Source organism: Balearica regulorum, chromosome 18 (genome assembly GCF_011004875.1).
Source record: "Balearica regulorum gibbericeps isolate bBalReg1 chromosome 18, bBalReg1.pri, whole genome shotgun sequence".
NCBI classification, from domain to species: Eukaryota; Metazoa; Chordata; class Aves; order Gruiformes; family Gruidae; genus Balearica; species Balearica regulorum.
The window spans coordinates 942317-962202 of record NC_046201.1 but is presented as its reverse complement, the minus strand read 5'-3'; the positions used below and the strand labels follow the sequence as shown (position 1 = coordinate 962202).

Below are 19886 nucleotides of genomic sequence, written 5' to 3'. Positions count from 1 at the left end.
GGCAAGTCCAGCCCCAAGAGAAAGCACACTGTCTCCATGCGAGGCAGAGGAGGGAGAAGATCTCCAGCCAATCTCAGCCAAAGTTCTTTAGCTTTGGTACTAGGCAAAAGTAAACCAGAGGTATTCCCATTAAAGGCTCACAAGATCTCTGGCTGTTTGTGGCTTAGCTGGGTTAAAACCTTTTGCATCTTTAAGATCAGAGGCAGACACAAAGAAATGAAGTTCAAAGGCTCCTGACAACTTTTTCTGCAGCCAGTAGCCAGTTTTGCTGGCTGTGTATGTGGAGACAGAACTACTTTCAAAGTAAAGAGATGCATCAGCTGCCCAAACTCCCTTAAAACCCCTGCTTGCCAGAGAGCATCAAATACTGCTTCACGGACAGCAGATGCAACCCCATACCTGCTGAAACACCCACTGGGCACCAGGCAGCGCAGCTGTTCGCAAGTCTGCCCAGGTGCAGCCATAATGCAGCCCTGGCAGATAAACGAAAAACCTCAGCACAGGCTGGGGGCGTTGAGAGGGCTCTGCAAGACACTCACCTCTGTAAAGACCGTTTGGTGCCCAGCCTCAACGTGGACGTGAGCTCGGAGGAAGTCTGCAAAAGACGTGTGTTGCTGCTGCTTGAAGTATATGTTGGCCAGAGAATCTGCCATAAACAAGCCCACCGAGTTGCAGAGGCGGATCACAGAGTCCGGGGTGGCACAGTTCAGCAGAGCCAGCTGGGCTTCTCTCTTCACGCGAGACATGAGTTCACTAGGAGAACATACTGATTTCAGCCTTTCCGTTGTCTGCAGGACCACCGAGGCACAGGTATTAGAGTGGTAGCCCACAAACACATCAGAAGGGCTGTATTTCTGCCTGCTTATGAAGTGCTCTTCTGTATTGACTGCAGTGAATTCATGCACCCACTTCTTCAGCTCCTTCACGGTTTCTCTTTGCCCCTTGTTCAGGACAGTACTGATATCCAGGTAGTGCTTCTCCAGCCTGTTGATCAGTGGGATGGGAAAGTGCTTATATACCACATCTTTCTCCTCAATGACTATCAAACGGAACTTCGGGTGCACTCGGCACTTCACCCGGTGGGTGCCCAGTCCCAAATCAACGTACTTCTGGCCAGCAAGGTACACATAGTATTGGTTGAGGGCATCGTAGAGGCTTTCATAAAGGTTTTGCAAGTTCAGGAGCACAACCATTTGGCCAGTTTCCATGCAGACCTTCACACGGTTGATGTTCCTGCATATCTGGGTATACTCTTGGTCCTTAGGGAAACTGGAGCCAAAGATAATTTCTGGCTGTTGCCGGGCAGTGAAAAAAACTTGCTGGAGGATCTGCAGCGCTGCATAATTCTCAGTCAACACAAGCAGATACCTGCAATCACCATCCTGACCACTACTGTAAATATTTTGTTGTACCAGCTCAATTCTACTGATATCACAAGCATGTATTTCTCCTTTTTCTGGTAACTGTGACGTGAATATTTCCAAGGCATTGACATCATCTTTGCCACCGAAGTTACGAAGAACAACTTCAGCTATGTCTTGAGGTGTCGGATCACTTTTGGAGCTCTTAGCTAAGGCAAAAAACATCTTTATGAGGCTGTAGTAGTCACGCAGACCAAAGAACTCCCTGTCTTGGGCCTTGCAAATTTTTTCATATGCATCTGCAAAGTGACAAAAATACGGTTCAACCTTCTGCAAAGCCACTCGTGCTGAGCGACAAATCCCCTTTGCACTTTCTATAAGTTCTTCTTTGCTAGGGTCACCACGTGAGACAAAGATGCCTCGATTCATTTTAGCAGGGTCCAAAGCCCAGTTGGAAATCCCAATGAAGCCAACCTTTTTGTGAGGAAGGGGGACATCATCTATGCAGCCATCTTCCAAAAGTGGATGCAAAGTCTTCAAAGGCATTTTAAGGGAGTCTTCTGCCAGCCCAATCTCATCCAAAACCACCACTGAGACATACTCTTCCAAGTTCTTCCCTTCCTGGAATCGAGCACAGTGCTTGAAAGTGCCTATGATTCCCTCAGGAGTGGAGAGGGGGCTGCACTGAAAAGACACAAGATGGATCTGCTTCAGGTCCTTGAACAAATCTGAATGAGCTGCTTGGCCCTGCATCGCATCAGCCACAATGGTTTTCGCAAGGGATTTGGAGCTCCCAGGCTTCCCCACAAGAAAAAGAGGGATTTTCAACTCAATGCAGATGACCATCATAAAGACATTTTCCTTCAAGGCCAGGTTTCTTGCTATGGTATCTCGGAGGCGCACACCACTCAGGAATAAGTCCTGCACCAGGGAGATTTCTTCCAAAATCGTTTTCTGGGTATCATAAGGTTTTGGAAGGACCTGGCTGATAGCACTCCTATATGCCTCCTTCTTTTCCAAGGATGCATGATAGCAGACCCCGACTGCCAGCACTAAGGACCAGATAACGTTGTTTCTCTCAACGGTGCTCTTCGGAGCTCTCTTCTCAGCAAGGTACTTCTCCAGTTCTCTCAGCAGTAGTTTACTGTGCTTGTGAAACCACTTGAAAACTTCCATGCAACGCTCCACATCCCGCAGGCTGACAAAGCTGCATTCATCATCCCTCTGCCTCATGTATTGCTGGGAAGCAAAAAGCACTTCTGTCATTACCTCTGCTTCAAACTGCCTCACTGGGACGTGTTCAGTAACTCTCTGCACAATCTGCTGTATGTACATCTTTTCAGTTAAGTTGTTCAGCTGCCCAAAATCCCACACTAATGGGATCATGCTGGGTGGGAGGGCATGGACCCGGTACACAAGCTGTCTCAGTGGAATAGATCCAAGCTTATCTTTCGTCTCATCTGCTTTGACACGGTAGCCCAACCCAGCTAATTCCAAGCGTTGAATCATCTTTGGTGTGTGCTTACGATAAGGGTTGCAGGCTGCTATGATCTGCAAGCCAGAGTAAGAGGCCAAAGGCTTCCCCTGTACTGTGCGGTCACACAGAACTTCCTTGATGCTGCTTACAGCCTCTGTTGTGTTGGCTTCATCGAAAAAGAGGACTGTGTCCAACCCGTGCTGCTCCTTATTGGTTTTAGCAAGGGCTTCTGCTTCTTTGATCCTGGCATAGATCATCTCTGCAGTAGTGCCTCCATGAACTTTTACAAGCTTCATGTTCTCTACCTCTGTGCAGCTTCTGCGCAGCTTGCACAGAAACTTTATAAGTCTGGTTTTCCCACAGCCCGTTTCTCCCATGATGACAACTGGGATGTTACATCTGAATCGCATCTCAATAGCCAAGATTTTTAGCATATTGTCTGTTGTGAGTTCATATGTCTCATCAGGGTCTATTACCCAGGGGATTCCCAAAACCATGCAAAGCTTCTCTAGCTTCTCATGACGAGGCAACTGATCAAATTGAATATTGAAGGGAACTCTTTGGAGTAACAGGCCTTTGTACAACTGTGAAGTCATGACATTTCTCTTGATAATGCTGCCATTCAAAGGATTAACGGCATCAACACTGCCACTGCCATTAGGCTGAAAGTGGAAGCCAATGAATGTCATGGACACACGATCTTCATTGAAAAACAAATACGGATGAGGCTCAGACTCCCACTTTTTCCGAATGCGGAAAGGAAGAAGATCTTCTTCTGCAACGTTCTCCAGGTTGAAGGACTGCCTTCCTGAACTTTGATCAGAAATGTTTAGGGACGGTGTTGCAAAATCTCTTGCCATTAAAATCATGAAGGTAACAACAAAGTTTTTGAAACCTTGTAACGTGTCCTGGACAAAGTCAGGGTTGCAAAAGACAGAAGCTTCACAATCTCGCAACTGGACATTGAGAAACCATGTGAAGTTTCGGAGTTCTGACCAGGAGGGATCTGCAATCCCGCAGTGCAGGAGGAACTGCTGCAGGCATTCTGCTGGGCTGCCTTCCACAGAGTGCGCTTTGTAACAGAATGTGTCCAGGTTGTACCCCTGGTCAAATCTTTTCAGATACTGGAAAGGTCTCTGGAAAGCCTCACTGCAAAATTCCTCCTCATCCATTCCTGGGTCTGAAATATCCCCAGACTGGTTCCCAAGTGTCTCCATTTCTAGTACTTCCTTGGGAGACTTGCATGTTACTTTAGGGAACACATCAAAGAAATTAAACTTCTGGCTGGCTGACATCTGGAGTCAAGGAAAAGAAAATATGTCATCACAAAGCTGTAGCCCTAAAATTCAGTTTATTTAATCTGTGCTTAACAGTATTCTTGTCTAAAAATCACAGACCTAACTAAATAACAGCAGCTAGCCTGTACAACCGTGACACTTTTTCCCCTGTGCATCACTTCTTCAGCTTAAAGTGCATCAAAACAATTAATCATATTTCCTCCTACATTCTCCATCCTGTAACATTAGCCCTTTGTTAACTCCAGCCCCTTCTCAGTGCTCCCTCAAAGAAAAAGAAAACTACACCCAAGAAACTTGGATTATTTATCAACAACTTGGGTTGTTGTTATTTATCCCTGTCACTTGTACACTCTGTTCTTATAGCTGCATATAAATATTCTAGTACTTTCAAACATGCAAAGTAATATGAGGAAGATTAGATTTTGCATTTTTATATTTCCTGTAAATGTTACAGTGGGGCCAGTGAGACTTGGACTAACAGGCCTTCAGAAATTACCAGCCCATGAAAACCACAACAGGTATCATTTACTGTCTAGTTTTAACATCACTTGTACAGCACCAGGGACACCACTTGGTAACGGAGACACACAGTACACCCCAACACAAACAGGGAATCCCTGTGTTGTTTATGGTTATAGCCTCTACAACTCATGTGCAGTTATATACAAACATACGTGCAAAATGAATGAGAAATTCGAAGAAATCAAGTATTGCTGTGTACGTACGTGTCTTTCTGTTTTCTTTGGCACTGGTGATACCTCAAGGACTTCAATGATATACAAATGGCACTTCTGTCGTAGCCACATATTTCCATTACTGTCTGTAAGATACTGCAAAACCAACAGCTTGAACAGAAACTCTGGGATTCCACTTTGTACCTATCACAAGAAAAGACACAAAAGCATTTTCTTTTTACTCACCATAACTTCACAGAATCATAGAACAGCTGAGGATAGAAGGGATCTCTGGAGATCATCTTGTCCAACCCCCCCTGCTCAAAGCAGCTCAGCTGGAGCAGGCTGCCAAGACCATGTCCAGTCAGGTTTTTAATACCTCCAAGACTGGAAACTCTACAGCTTCTCTGGGCAACCTGTTCCAGAGTTCAACCACCTTGATGGTAAAGAGTTCTTTATGTTACTGACTTACACAATAATTAGAAAACACATCCTAGTGAAATGGCTTACTAAGAAACAAAAAGCTTTAAAGAAACAACTTCTGCAAGGATCCACACAGAACTTTTAGGACAAGGGACCTGTGGGAGGGATGTACTTACTGAAGAGGTGATATCAAAATGGAATATCATGGGCTTTGTCTGGTGTTTCTTCTTCAGAAAAGGCAGAAGAGATTTCATCACTTTATCTTCATCCACTTCTGGTTCAATTAGTCTGATGGTTTTCAGAAGTTTTGTATAGTCAGGCTGCTCTGCTTGCAGTCTCTCATGTAGCCTCTTCACATACAGTGATTTCCCTGTTATCATAAAAAACACCAAAAGAATTGAAGCCATCGATATCGAACACATCATAATAAGGTCATAAGCATTTGATTTCCTTCTTTCTGTTAAGTGTCCTATCCTCTGAGATCTCCGAAACTTCCTAAAAGGCATTCCAGAAGAAGAAAGCCTAAATCCTGAGGCAGTGCCAATGACTTGGGTTTGCTCTTTGCGGTTGGCTGTAGTCCGCAGCTGCTGTTCCCCAGATTAACAGGAGGAATGGGAAGACTGTTCCACATCCACTGCCTACATCCCATCGCACCCTTTATGCTATGTAGTGCTGGAGCTGGCTGTGGTAGGTTCGTTCCACAAAAAACTTCCCAGTTATGGGTGTCTAGGTAAAGCTGCCTCTTCCAACCTTTTGGAAGCTCCGAAAGGTTTGTAATGCAACAACAAAAACAAAAAAAAGTGGGTTTATGTAGCTTTCCAGATTGAAGCTAAGGCAGCAGCCATTCACAGATAACACCCCAGACCTGCCCTGGGTTTTTGAAGTTTGACAGGATGCAATTTGTTGCCAAAACTGTTTTGGATTTTCTCACTAATCCCTGGAAAACAATGTAGCACACTTTCCCTTTTAAGACTGACCTTTCCATTGGGGTGGAACTCTATCAAAGCCCAAGAATGGCTGCTGTAAGGAAAAAGCAAGGTCTGATGCTGCTCCTGTGTGCGTGCACGAGAAGTACTTCAGACTCAAAGCTTACACAAGACAGCCAAAGCCCTTCCTGAACTACCAGTCTCTAACGGGACGACAGCGGAGGAACAGGGTAAGAACACAGCTGACACAGTGACTCTTCCCCAGTATTTCTGAAGCTCAGGAACTCCTATGTCAGAGATAGCACCTTTGTGTTTAACAGCCCTTGATGGATGTTTCTCTCACGACTATATCTAATCCTTTTTAAGCCTGTGTAAAGCTTTGGGTTCCACAATTTAACTAAGTGCTGTTTGAAGAGCCACATTCTTCTGTTTGCTTTTCAGCCTGCCAAGTAGTTTTACTTAATGCCCTCTAGCTTTTTCCATTAAGAGACCGCCAACAATCGTTTCCTATGCAAGAAAAACAGGCAGGCTTTACAACCCTTGTCCTATCTCACATATATTTTCCTGCAGGCATATTTTAACCTCAGGAGGTCAGATTCATCTTATCAGCATCAGCTATCTAGTTTACATTAATGATGTAAGTCAGTAGAAAGAGGCAGGTGTCAGATTAGCAAGAAGAACCATCTCCAGAGATGCCTATCTCAGGACAAGACGAGCTGTCCTTACAGCTTTCACCTCACTCCACTGACTACAGTCTGAATCATTCTTTTTGACTAGATGCTTGTGACTTGGGCAGAAAACCTGGCAAGGTGAACCCCACTGTGGTTTTTAACACTCAGCAGACCCCGTTTAGCATGTGACATCTTACCCACGCCGGCTCTTTTGGAGGACACAATCCCAACACACATATTGTCCTTGAACACAGAAGCAGCAGAGTCTGAAGGCTGAGCGACTCTGTAGTGGTGCTGAAGGTATCGCTGGATTTCAGCTAGTTGCCTCTGGGGTATCATGTGCACTTTGTACTGGCTGAAGACAGAAGGGATGTAGCTGTGCTCCCTCTCACAGTTGCACAGAATGATGAGGCGATAGGTGCTGTTGTAGTGCTGCAGGTGCTGGAAGAGCTCCTCTGCTCTGCAGCTGACATCATAACTCAGCTCATCTGCGTACAGCATGGTGTAAATTTTCTCTCCTCCACTGCAGGGAATGAGGCACCTCCTGAGAAAGAGCCCCACTTGCTCAGCAGTGGTCTGAGGCGTGCATAGGAGAACTTCATCAAAAGTGGGAAGGGGCTGGTTGGGGCTGTTCATGTAAATAGCCAGAGCAGATGTGAGCACCTCAGAGCGAGGGCACGTGATGAGGTTGGGCTGCCCAACATACAGAAGGTCCCGTGGAAATTCTCGTGTGACATGCTCTCTCTCCCAGCTGGCCAGATTCTTTAGCCACCCACCAAGCGTATCAATATCTAGGCAGTTAGGAAGGAAGGAGCCCATGTTGTCCATGTAGCACTCCCAGATGTACTTCAGCTGTGCAGACAGGTCCTTCTCCCCATCCAGCATCACTTGCAAGTCCAAAATAGCCTTCCTTGACCTGGGAGGCACCTCATTCCTGGAGGCTCTCAGGACATCCTGCTTGGTGCAGTTGTGTTTTAGGAACGAAAGCATCATCAGGGCACCCTGACTGGGCATCCTCTGCCCCAGTTCTGTGCACAAATAGACCAGCTGCTCAGCGGTGTAGTAGTTCAGGTAGAAATGCTGGAATCGTTTTTCATACATGAAGCTCTTCCAGCTCTCCAGGAAACTCTCCATTGTCTTGCAAAGGCCTGGGAGCACAACTGCCATATCTCCTCGCCCTTCTAGCACTGGGATCGGTCCCAAAGAGAAGTCTATAAGAACACACAATTCTCTTTTGGGCGAGCAATACACTTGAGCAAGCCAGGAGCGGAAAAGCATGTTCCCAGCCGAATAAAGGTCTATAAAGGCCTGTGCAAGTCTTTGGACATTGGAAAAGATCTGTGTGGGGATAGAAGAGACATAAAACTAAGCTGTTTTACCAAGACAAGTCCCAGTCATGAAACCACAGGATAGACGTTGAATAAAGGCATTGGTCCCAAGCCAGGTGTGTCAGGCCTTGTAAAGTAACAAAAAAGACTCTCGTGGCTTTTTAACAGCAGTATCCCCAGGAAGCCAGTAAGGAACCCCCAGCTTGCTATGAAAGCACAGCAACTCTCCCCCAGGAGCATCCCCAGTGGAGCCAGAGGATGAGCATACCAGTCCGCTGTCCAGTCTCCAGCTTAGTTCCCCCTTAACAGGGAACCAAAGATCTATCTGCCTGCAACTATTCGTCCCCAGCAACTCAGCTGTAAACCACAGGCCTAAAAGCTGATATTCAAGGCAAAATCCAACCCCAGCCTCAACACCAGTAACCCACTGGGTTTGAAATCTGACCTCAGAGAACTTCTCCACCTCCAAGCCTTGCTCTCCCTTTGTCGACATAAGCATCAGTTTGTTCTGCAGTTCCCGGAGCTCTGCCAGAGAGTATTTCCATGATGTCTCATTATCACCAGAGCTCCCTGGGAGGGTGAAGCGCAGGACATTGTCCAAAGAAATCTGCCAGAGAATAAGTCGTTAGCACTGATGCGCACTGAGGTTCCACTCCTGAGGCAGTGCTAAGCCCAGCAAGGGGAGCACTTAGGAGGCAGCAGCCCCCAAAAACGAACTATGCAAAGTGGGAGAAAAGCCACAGCACATTTCTGACAGTCACCAACATGACAGCAGTGTTATCTGCAGGAGAGGAGAGAAAGCCAAGCAGCCTCACCTTTTGGCCATCAGCTGGTGCTCTGAGAATATATATTCCTCTGCTGTTGATGGCAGCTGCCAGCGACAGCGATGACAGCTCCACAGACCCGTGGCTCTCTTTCACTGTTTTCAACCACTCTAAGTGTTGCGCTGAAGCACGCTGTGGGAAGAGAAGACATGGCACAGCCCTAATTGCTCTGACTTAGCACTTCTTTCCAGGGTTACACCTGTGTCTGGGACAAACAACTTGGGCTGGCATAAAAGTTTCAGGATGGGGAAGGACGAAAGGAATGACTACTGCCCACAGCCTGATCCTCCTGCACAGCTATTCTTTACCAACACCATGGGAGGCTGAACAAACAGAGCCCACAGTGCCTCTTGCTATAGAAACGTGCCCTGCTGCAGAGAATAAGAGTTCCCAGCCATCTGCCTTCCCTCTTCTGCATCATCATTCAAACTCTTGCAAGAGTGAAGCTGCACCACGTCACACTTGAAAGCCTTAGCAGTGCTCTGGAGAAATCTGTGCTACACCAGTTACGGTTACTGCAGTGAATTTTTATGCCACTGAAACATAAGATATTTTTCTTCCAATAAGGAGAGCTGCTGTGATATCCCCACACAAGTGCAGTTTGCCCTGTGCAGTCAATCTTCCAGCCACCCTTGGAAGGCAGAAACTCAAGTGGATGCAGAGAGGACCTGCTCCAGCAGAACTCACCAGTTTCTTGGGAAGATTCTCATCACTGTCCAGGGCTCGCCACAGTTTCTTCAAGCAGCGCATGAAGTCCTCAAACCCCGACTCTTGCCTGAGATCATAGAGCAGGGAAGAGTAGCCATGCACAGTGTCATGGAAACATGCCACACGGTCCACATCCATGTCATTCTCCCCAGCAGAGATGGACGCCAAGTCTACAAATACCTTCAGCTCATTTATATCTTAAATGAGATAAACACATGAATAAACAACAAATGAGGGAGCTTTAACGCAATTCCACATCACCGCTTTATGCAGAAAGAATGCCTTTGAACAGCATCTCCTGTGCAACTTCCCTCCACCCATAGGGCCAGCAACTTCACCAGGTGGTTCATCTGCATTAGTGACATCCTCAGCCCTGGGCTTTTCTCTGCATTGCCACGAACAGCAGATTCACAGCCAGGATGGAAGCAGCTCAAAGGGTGTGTGTCGCTGTGCATGTAAGACAACTTTGCTGGCAGACACACCACTAATCAGACTGCTGCCAATCTGTTAAATGGATGGCCTTGTTCTCTTAAATAACTGCTCTGAACTGAGTAGTAGCAGCTACTACAACCCTTCAGACCAAGCCCAGCTATCGGGCAGGGTAGCTACTCTGTGCTGCACAAGACTACGGTGGCACGGGCATGTTTAAAGGGACTGCTTCACAGCATATCCCACACCAAAACCCGTAAGAAATGCTTGTAACTCTCAATACCCGAAGCTGTGAAGGCATAAAGCAGATGGGTCAGGGACATGGCATCCTTCTGCCCCCACACAAACTGACATCCCTTCTAGTACTAGCTGCCCAATTCCCGGGTGAGCAGCACACACCTTTCAGTGCTTCTCTGACCCAGCAGACAAACTCCTTCTGCTGGGCCAGTTCCCTCAGACACCCACGACGGTTCACAGTGATCCCCTGCAGCAGTCTCTTGGCATGCATAAGCTCAGGGCTGATGGAGTCCAGCTTTTGTGTCTTGTATGATTCAAGCTTTTCTGTCTACAAAGCAAGCAGTGCAAACAAACATTCAGTCTGGAAATGGGAAACAGGAGCCGTTCTCCAGCAGGGAAATGAAAGGAAAGCCCTCTGCAGAGCCACACCCCAAATACCAGAGGAATACCATCTTCTCTCTTAAGAAAGATTACACAAAAGCGCTTTGTTTGAACACTTTTTACCTCAAGTAAGCATTTTGGGACAGAGAATGGCTCTTGACAGACTGGGATAGACTTGTGGGAAGGTTCAGATTTACCCAAGCTTTCCAGCCAACATCTGGACAGTACAGAGCTGAAGAAGTGGATACTTACTATGTCCAACAAGTTTTCCAGGACACTGAAGTCACCAGAGAGGTTTAAACTCTCTCTGACATTGGCAATGATCTTTGCAGCATCAAAAGTTAAATGCATTTCATGGTATTGCTGGATCTGCTGAAATCGCTGATCGACCCAGTCTCTGTCTTCTTCAGGTCTAAGCTCACATATGGTATTTAGTTCAGTTTTGAGATCGTCAGGATGATTTGTGAATTCCTGAAAAATTGTATCAACTGCAGAAAGTGTGAGACTTCCAGATCTGAGATCATCATACAACCTTTCATAGCTCACAAAACAAGGGGAGATCAGACTGCTGAAAACATTATCAAGGTCCAATGCAGGAACAATATTGTCCTCCTCCTCCTCCTCCTCTGAACTTTCATTCTCCTCTCCTGCCTTCTGCGCTGCTTCCTCCCAGAACTGCTGGAAGATCAGGCTGTCCTTAAAAGAGTGCATTTTCTGGGCGAATTCTTTCAGCTTTGGGCTCAAGCTGTAGTAGGTCCGTAGGGGTGTCTCTGTCACACTCACAACTGCATTAAGTCTTTTTGAGCGAAGATCCTCCAAGTGTTGAAACTCCACTTCACCTACATCCACTTTAAAAGAGAAACACAGGTCAGAGAGAGATCAGACATCTACCCTGTGTCCAGCTTGCTTCATCTAATCCACCAAGTCACAAAGTGCTATTGGGCACGTGGACCCCTACAAAGACAATTTGATGCATAAGCACTCATTTGATCCCTCAAATGTTCTAGGTTTACTTCACCCACCCCTCCTCATATTTACTGTGGTTTAGAATAAAACCTGTTTACAAAGCCTAGTCATTTTCAGAGAAAGTTACATCTTCTGGAGTTGCCACTTTCAAATTGCTCCCCCAAAACACTACCTTTCACAGACGCCTGCACCTTCCTACACATGCTCAGAAGGGTTCCTATTGCTTTTTTCTCTTTTCTGAGAAGCGTTACTTCTTCTTGTCTCCTCTGCAGCAATTCTTTCACTTGTCTCTGGGCTAGTTCTTTGTCTTCACGTGACAGCTGCTGGTGCTCTGAAAGAAAACTCACCTGTAGTCACAAGGCAGACATGTCCCACCCCCTGCACCCATAACTCAGGTTTGGATTTGCAGAGTCACAAACACCACAGTGAAAGGCAGACAACAAACCGGAGCTGGGTGCTCCATGTAAAAGACAAAGACAAGGGCAGCACTGCTAACCGCTGAAGGGCCTAATTAGCATTACTAATCATGGAAATAGGTTAACAGAGCAGGCCATCGATCACTACAGTGATGCTGTAAGCCAACAATGCCACCTTTGAATGGTGCTCTTACTTATCTCCCAGATACAGATGAACTGTTTCTCATGCTGGAAAACTTCTTCCAGATGTTTCACAAGGACACACCCTTTCTGGATGCCATCGGTGACACTCATAAACACGGAGTCTGCTGTGGCCATCACATTCTTTGCTTCATCTGTAAGTTTTTCTAGGAGCTTTGTGTTTGTTCCTGTTCCAGAAACAAAGCATGTAAAACCTGGATCAGCCCTGCTTCACAAACACTAGGCAGCATCAATAACTATTCAGCATCATGATACAGAGTCCTTCCATTTCCCAGTCAAATCCCTACCCAAAAGCCTGAGAAGTCATCACACCACCCTCCAAACCCTCATGCTTTTCTGAACAGAAACAGCCAGGATCTCAGGAGAGCAATTCAGAAACCTTCCCATGGAGAGCCCATACCCAAAACCTGTGGAGGAAACACAAGCCATTTTGATCCATTCACACGACCACTGTTGCATTTTTGTGTAGCAATAACTTATTAGAACTTCTCAGAGAAAGAAGTTACATTCTACAAATCCACTTGATCTACAGGCTCAGCAGCCCAGTACAAATTCTGAATTGGCTGCAGGGGATAAGCACAAGAGGAATACTAGCTCCCTCTCCTTAGCCTTTCCTCTCCGAAAACAGGTTGAACACCTTGAGCTTTGAGATAAGGAATAAAAGAAGAGTAGAACAATTTTTATATATTTGTTTGCTGCTCTGCAATGTGGGAGTGGCAAGGCAGAGAACAGCTTTTCATAGACTCCTATAGATATAACTAACAGACATACCATTAAAGCTGAAGATATGTTTGATGTCAGGCCATGTAAGTATGTGGTGCAAAATCTCATCAAAATCATCCTCAGACTGCCCGCTCTTGATTGGCCATGACTTCACAATAATAGTTGATACAAGCTGGCTAAATCGGCTCATGTTGTAGGAAGATATCTTCTCAAGGAGATTGCTCTGAGTCTGCACAAGGCATACAAGACAGAGGCGAGGAACGCATCAGTGTTCAGACTATACTGTGCCCACCTCTCTCGGGATCAGGCACTGATGTCCAGAGGTCACGCCTCTGCAGAGGCATATTCCAAGCAAGCCGTATGACGTGACTGACAGCAGAAGCCATGATGCCAACAGCATTACAAGTGTTTTTCATGGACCCTTTATAAGTGGATCCTCATTTCCTGATTTCTTGTCAATATTTTTTTTGTTCATTTATCAAACTTAAACAATCCACAGCAACTCAAGCTATGAGAGCAATGCGCAACTCTCCTTCCACCACAACACCCATCCCTATACTAAGCAACAGGAAATTTGAATTTTCCTTTTCCTACTGTGAGGGAAAATACAATACCTGGCAAGCTGCAGTTACAGCCTCTGTGGCACAATTATGGAAACACCAGCCAATGGAAGAGTCAAGTCCTGTGAACCGGTAGTGCTGACAACAGTAGACTAAGATTTGGTTAACTGGAGGCTCCTATAGGGCAAAAGGGAGATTTCTTATCAATTTGAAGTTTCCAGAGTGTTTCTGAAAACATGAAGGAGTGCTGCTACTAAGACAGTAAAAATAATGAAGTCGAAAAATTCAAGTTTCCTAGTGGAGCCAAGCATCAGCCCATTTACCAGGGCCTGGAAGAGAGATGAAACACAAATAAATATTTGGAAAATCTTTTAGATTGTTTGTGTCTAAAACATGTGATTGCTTAATATGTCTCTCTCCAAGCCAGGCTTCCATCAGGAAATATTTGTTTCCTGATTATACCCTGAAAATCAATGGCTTAAAGAATTTTGCAGGTGATATAGAAAGGAGATGAGGAGATATACCAGGTCAATTTAGAAGGGACTTACATCGTGTGTGTATTTGGGAGCCCAGACAACACAATTTCTGCACAATGAATGAAAAGAGACAAGCAGCATCTTTGCTTCTGGAAGTCCTTGCGTGCTTACTTTGCACCCACTGTTTCTTAAAACCATAGGGGTGGTAATTGCTCCAAATGTGCAATTGCCTTTAAAGCATGAGGATCTCAGTCACTGCTAGAAACAGACCAGCACGCAGCCAGGCTAGCAGGCTACTGGAGTCTGACACCAAGAATACTGCATGGTACGGTTTCATGTCCAATTTTTGAGCCTCCAGAACATGGTTTATAACAGCCATGGCAATTTCTACGACCACGGTGTTTTCACATGCCCGTTCTGGCTCTAGAAGCTATTCTCTAAGCACAGCAGAAGACTCTGTCTGCTCTGAACTCGGCCTGCTGGCATGCAGTGACTGCCTGTAAGCCCCCGCCCCTACCTCCTGAATTCTTTTCTCCAGATCTGCAAGTAAAGTCTTCTTCCACTTCTCAGTGAACTGTTCATCTGGAAAGCTGATCTTCACAAATTCATCCCAGGCCTGCAGGTGAAAAGCAAAGAAACCCAAAACACTGAGTGCTGAGATTTAACATTCAAATAAGGAAATTAGAAGAACTACACTGAGGAGAGAGCCCACACTCCTCAGACAGCCTGCAGTCCTTTCAGATGTTTCCACCCAGGAGATCGGTGCTCCCAGAGCAGCAAAAGGCAGCTTTTAAGCCCAAAACAGTGTCAAAATGTCCCAGGTGCTAAAGGAGATATTTGGATGAACCACCTCCACCTTGATGCTGGAAACTGTCCCAGGGAGGGCTGGGAGCAGAGCGAGTCAGACTGTAAGGAGCTGCTCCGTGCTTTGCTGCTGAAGACCTGAAGGACAGCCAGCCAGCAGGACACACAGGGTGAGCACGACAACAGCTCCAGCTAAACACCAACAGGGCAGCTCCTCATCCCAGCAATGCCTCTTGGAGCAGCCAAGAAAAGCGAGGAACGAGGTGAGCTGAGCAGCACCAATTATAGCCTTTGCTTCTCAGCCCAAGAGCGTTTAAAACAATGCAGCTTCTCAGCTTGTAGTCTGTATTGCCTGTCCCGTCTCATTCCTCACCCAGCCACAGCAGCTATGGTTCCCGGCAAAGAGCCAATAAAGACTATATGGTTAAGCTACAGTAAAACACCTTTTTGTTCACATTATTAGAAGATTACAAACCTGAAGTTCCCAATAGAGAGAGAACGTCACATGGTCCAGGTATTCTTTCAATAACTTCTGGTTTAAAGCATTTCTGAACCAAGTTCGAGTGTGTCTCAGAGTTTCACTGAATACTTCTAACACTTCTACAGCTTCCTGCACAGCATCTCTTGGAACCTGACACACACACAGGAGAAGAAAAAAAAGTAAGACCAGTTCAAGCAGGAGAGAAATGTACAACTGATTTAAATAAATACTTCTAAAAGAGCCCAAATGCATCCAAAGTACAAACATGCCCAGCCACAGAGACCCACCACTACTTGAATAAAGGATAGAGGGAGGCTGGGAAAAAGTAATGCTTATAAATAGTTTGTGCTTAAAAATGCTTATTCTAGGAAGTAAATACAGCATATTTAATGGAAAAAAACCCAGACATAAAACAAAACCCATGAGAGCCCACCTAGGCATTTGACCTTATTTTCACTAAGAGGAATCAAAATCATTAAATGATTTCACAGCTTTTTGAAAGTATCACCATCTTGGTTGATTTAGAGTATTAAGTTTTCCAAACTGAGAATGGATATGATCTAAAATCAGTCTGTTGTACCATTTTTGTACCATTTCCAAACATCTTGCTCATATCAAGCCATGAATGGTTCTTTGGCACTCACTGCTGTAGGCTGAAGTTTGGCAGCCTTCGAAATCATCATGGCAGAAGCAGCAGGAATCTTGAACCACATCCCGCATTTCGCATGCTTGCAGACACTCTTGTGCAGCTTGAGGCACCAGGTCAAGCAGGACTGCCAAGAGCGAGCTTCCAGAGCTCTGAAGGACAGGAATAAAGACAAAGAATTTATTTTCTGCTCAAAGGGAAAAAAAAAAAACTAAAAAAACCCCACCCACCACATTCAATACAGTGTGGCAACTAACCATCCCTCCCTCAGATGGATTTAAAAAAATGTTGCTATCTGACAGAAGGCTAGAAATACAGGATTCTTTTGTTCATATAGATTTCGATGCCCAAATTCAAGCTACAAGCATAACCCCACCCCACAGGCACAGTGTAAATAAAAAGGACGATGTTCTCACAAAAGTGCACTTCAGTTACCTGGCCTGTTTCTCATCCAAGGTAGACAGCAGTGTCTTTAGAAGACTCTCTACTACCTAAGAATGGAAAGATAGAAATATTAAACTGTGGAAGTGTTTTACAGACTGGTTTCTCATTAGTTGAGGGGATGCTGTGAAAGAAGGAATTCAGTACTCTTCCATGCCTTCTCCAACGCTTTTATAAGTATGCTATAAAATTGCAAAAATTATTTACTGGATGTCAGAGTCAACGTATAGGTAGCTATTATTTGTACAAACAAAACCTGCACGTGTTACAATCTAGGGGTTTAACATTTATTATTACTAGTTGCAACATCCAGTTCCTGCTGTCCTCACACAAATACAAGTGTTTTCACCACAGGCAGGAAAATCTCCCAAACCAGCAGCACCTTGCCCAAACCCCCAAGAGCCATGCAAAAAACAGTTTCAGGCAGCCATCTGAGGATCTCAGGATTAAAATATTTGCCATCAGTGACTAAGAGCAAATCCAGATAGGCAGATCCTTCTCTCATCAATGCCAACAACATATTTTGCTACAGATACACCCTCTCATCTCCTCTTAGGAGTCTCTTGCTTCAGAGCAACTATTTTTGCTTTTAGCCAAACATTAAGCTCTTTGTACTCTGACCTGCTACCAAGCACACTCCCTTCAGTGAGTCAGCTCTGCTAAAAGGCACACTACAGCCCAGTTTCTGCCTTTACCCCTTAGCTGGGGAAAGCTGCCAGAAGACAAACCTGAGAACTGTACGACGAGAAGTAAACGTCCTCTAATCTGTAAGAAACACCTTGAAGAGTAACTAACAAATCACTGGAAAACTTTTCTATAAATTCAGCCAGGCTCTCCAGGGGCAGTACACAGATCCAGGACTTGACCAGATTCTTATCAAATTCCATCAAGTGTTTCTTTTCTTCCATTAGTTGCAGTAGGGTCCCCCTGGATGGAAGACAAAATCTTCAAGTTTTCAAGGTACAAGAGGCTAATCTTGTTGAGCCCACAGTGGACTCTTATTCTCACTCCTGTGTTTTTTTCATTCACAGCTGAAGACTGGTAGAAGACCCCAAGACCTAGTAATTGCGGAGGCAGTGTCAAACTACTGAGCAGAAGCACTCAAAGAAAATAAACTCCAGGTCTTGCTCAGATTCTGCACAACGCATATCATCAGCTGCTTTAACTCACGCCAGGCATCACCAACCGCGTGCAAGCTTCTCCACAGCTTGCAGAATTAAGAGTTGTTTGCGTCTGAACAGTAATATACTGCACAGCTTTTCTGTACACCACATTCTGAGCAACCAATATGATCTGTGTTCATATATCCCAAGTAGGTACCATCAACATGCTACGTTTCTTAATTTCTAAAATCAAGAGTTAGGAAAAAAGAGATAAAGGTGACCATCACTAACTACAATGTCAAGGCACTGGCTACAACTAGTAATTCTGGAAAACTCACGGATGTCGCTTCTTCCTTGTTTCAGCAAACGGAAGCCCTTCCAGCCCTGCCCAGGTATCTTCTTCCATTGGCAAGTGGTCATGCTGCAAAGGATCAGCGAAGAAATGCAGAAGAGGAAGAACCCACACCCACTGGTCTACTTGCTCATCAATGCATCTCTGGCACAAGTTTATCATGTGAACCTTCAAACTGAAAAAAAATACCAAAACAAACACATAGTAAAAGAATAGCTTTTTACAGGGCTCAAGAATGTCCGGGGGGGGAAGGGGGGGGCTACATCTCAATCTTGCTATGTACCTTCAAATAACTTCTGATCATTATTTTAGCCAGGGATTCTAGGGACAATTCTCAGCCTCTTTCGTTGGGCTTAAGTACTACAAAGGTCTCCAAAAGGAAGTTTAATAGCTGCAGCTGTGCAAGTGAAGAACTAGAAATTCGAGTGCCAGATAAACAGTTAAATAACAGTCTAATAAGCAGGCACTCAGGAAAAATCAAGAAAAACATGTGGAACGATGCACATCAGAGGACACAAGAAGAATCCAAATGTGGCATTTAAATTTAAAGGAGTAAACATATGACGATCTCGATCATTGAGTTTGTGAGTATGAATCGCAAACAGGTAAGAAGGTAGAAACTGTTTGGCAGAAAAGGATAACAAATGAGATATTTTATATATAAAGAAAAACCAATAGTTTTAACTCAATCTACTACTCTGGCAACAGTGACAAGTTGCAAGATGGGAAGTCCTGTTTGGACAAAAGTAAAACGTTGTGCACATCAGGCAAGGTATTGGACTAAGAGGGCCCCAGAGAGGTTATGCAATCTTCATCCCCAGAGTTTTTCAGAACTCGACTACAACCTTGACTGGATATTAGCTCTGCTTTGAGCAGAAGGTTGGAACAGAGACCTCCAAAGATCCCTTCAAACCTGTTTTTCTGATTCTCTGACACTAGAGACCCAAATCCCTTATTGCTTTATCACAGGGTGCTACGCTTGCAGCAAAACCAGCCCAGCTAGTTACCTTGTAAGTGCTCCAGTAACATACGTACCTAGTAACTGCTGCAAAAGCCTTTTTGATTTGATTCATTTCATCCCGTATGGCTTGTTGTGACATCTTGTCCAAGCACAAGAGGCTACACAGGTCAGCCAGATCCCTTTCAAATCCTGGCAGCTGGAGGTCTTCAACTACTGTGAGAATGGTGAGCCCCAGAGCTAGTTTGCTTTTTACTACTACGTCCTCCTGTGATGCTTTTGCACCTTCTGGTGCAAAGAAAGGAAAAGCTATTTTCCTCATATATTTTAGCAGCAACTCATTCACCTGGCATAAAGAAGGGAAGAAGCAAACCGACCACAGCATTAGTTCCCCAACAAATCTTTTTCTCCTGAAGCCATTTTCTTTGGCCAGTTACAGCAAGGACGCTCAATAGCCCTATACACCCCACGGCACCATGGTGGTACCAGGATCTAAGCACCTGTGGTACTGACCACCACCAGAACATCAGGCGTTGTATCCCAGTGCCTGTGACGGTTTGGTGCCCCTCTCTGTGCTACCAGCTCCCACTGCTCAGCTACTGCTGCACCTCCCCAGGCCCAGGAGAGCTGGGGAGCATCAAGGGACCAGGGCAGATTCCCAGAGGGGAACGGGTGAGCAGTTGTACACCCAACGCTGCCTTCGGTCACCATCACATGCCACGGCCCGGCTTGGCAAGCAGACTCGGGCTTGGTTGGGAGTCAGCGAAGGGAGAGAGATTTCTGTCCTTACCCACAGCCCCCAAAAGCTACTCTGAAACCATGCACAGGGGATCCATAGTACCATGGTGCCCGGTGACACCAAATTCACTCTTCTGAAAACGAGCAGCGATATGAAACACCCATGGGCTGCGCTGAGCTGGGCAGGTATGCCATCTTGTGGCCTCTCCCGCATCACCAGGAGGAGGGAGGCTGCGGAAAGTTAGAAAGGAGCAGCCCTGACACCCGTCCGAAGCCCCAAAAAA

General features: G+C 45.5%; 1 protein-coding gene across 5 annotated transcripts in view; it reads right to left on the bottom strand.

Annotated features, from left to right (window-relative positions):
* The window catches only part of RNF213 (ring finger protein 213), a 52350-nt gene that overhangs the window by 24048 nt on the left and 8416 nt on the right, over positions 1-19886 (bottom strand). For all 5 annotated transcript variants that reach the window (XM_075771061.1, XM_075771065.1, XM_075771060.1 and 2 more), the window contains 20 exons: positions 18942-19210; positions 17893-18081; positions 17180-17378; positions 16446-16501; positions 16009-16162; positions 15359-15514; positions 14597-14695; positions 13658-13780; positions 13092-13272; positions 12314-12487; positions 11876-12034; positions 10990-11585; positions 10519-10684; positions 9670-9887; positions 8974-9114; positions 8604-8765; positions 7028-8168; positions 5410-5603; positions 4862-5014; positions 540-4133 (listed from right to left, as the gene is read on the bottom strand). In XM_075771061.1, the coding sequence (XP_075627176.1) occupies positions 540-4133; positions 4862-5014; positions 5410-5603; positions 7028-8168; positions 8604-8765; positions 8974-9114; positions 9670-9887; positions 10519-10684; positions 10990-11585; positions 11876-12034; positions 12314-12487; positions 13092-13272; positions 13658-13780; positions 14597-14695; positions 15359-15514; positions 16009-16162; positions 16446-16501; positions 17180-17378; positions 17893-18081; positions 18942-19210 (8124 nt within the window). The remainder of the gene's footprint in view (positions 1-539; positions 4134-4861; positions 5015-5409; positions 5604-7027; positions 8169-8603; positions 8766-8973; positions 9115-9669; positions 9888-10518; positions 10685-10989; positions 11586-11875; positions 12035-12313; positions 12488-13091; positions 13273-13657; positions 13781-14596; positions 14696-15358; positions 15515-16008; positions 16163-16445; positions 16502-17179; positions 17379-17892; positions 18082-18941; positions 19211-19886) is intronic.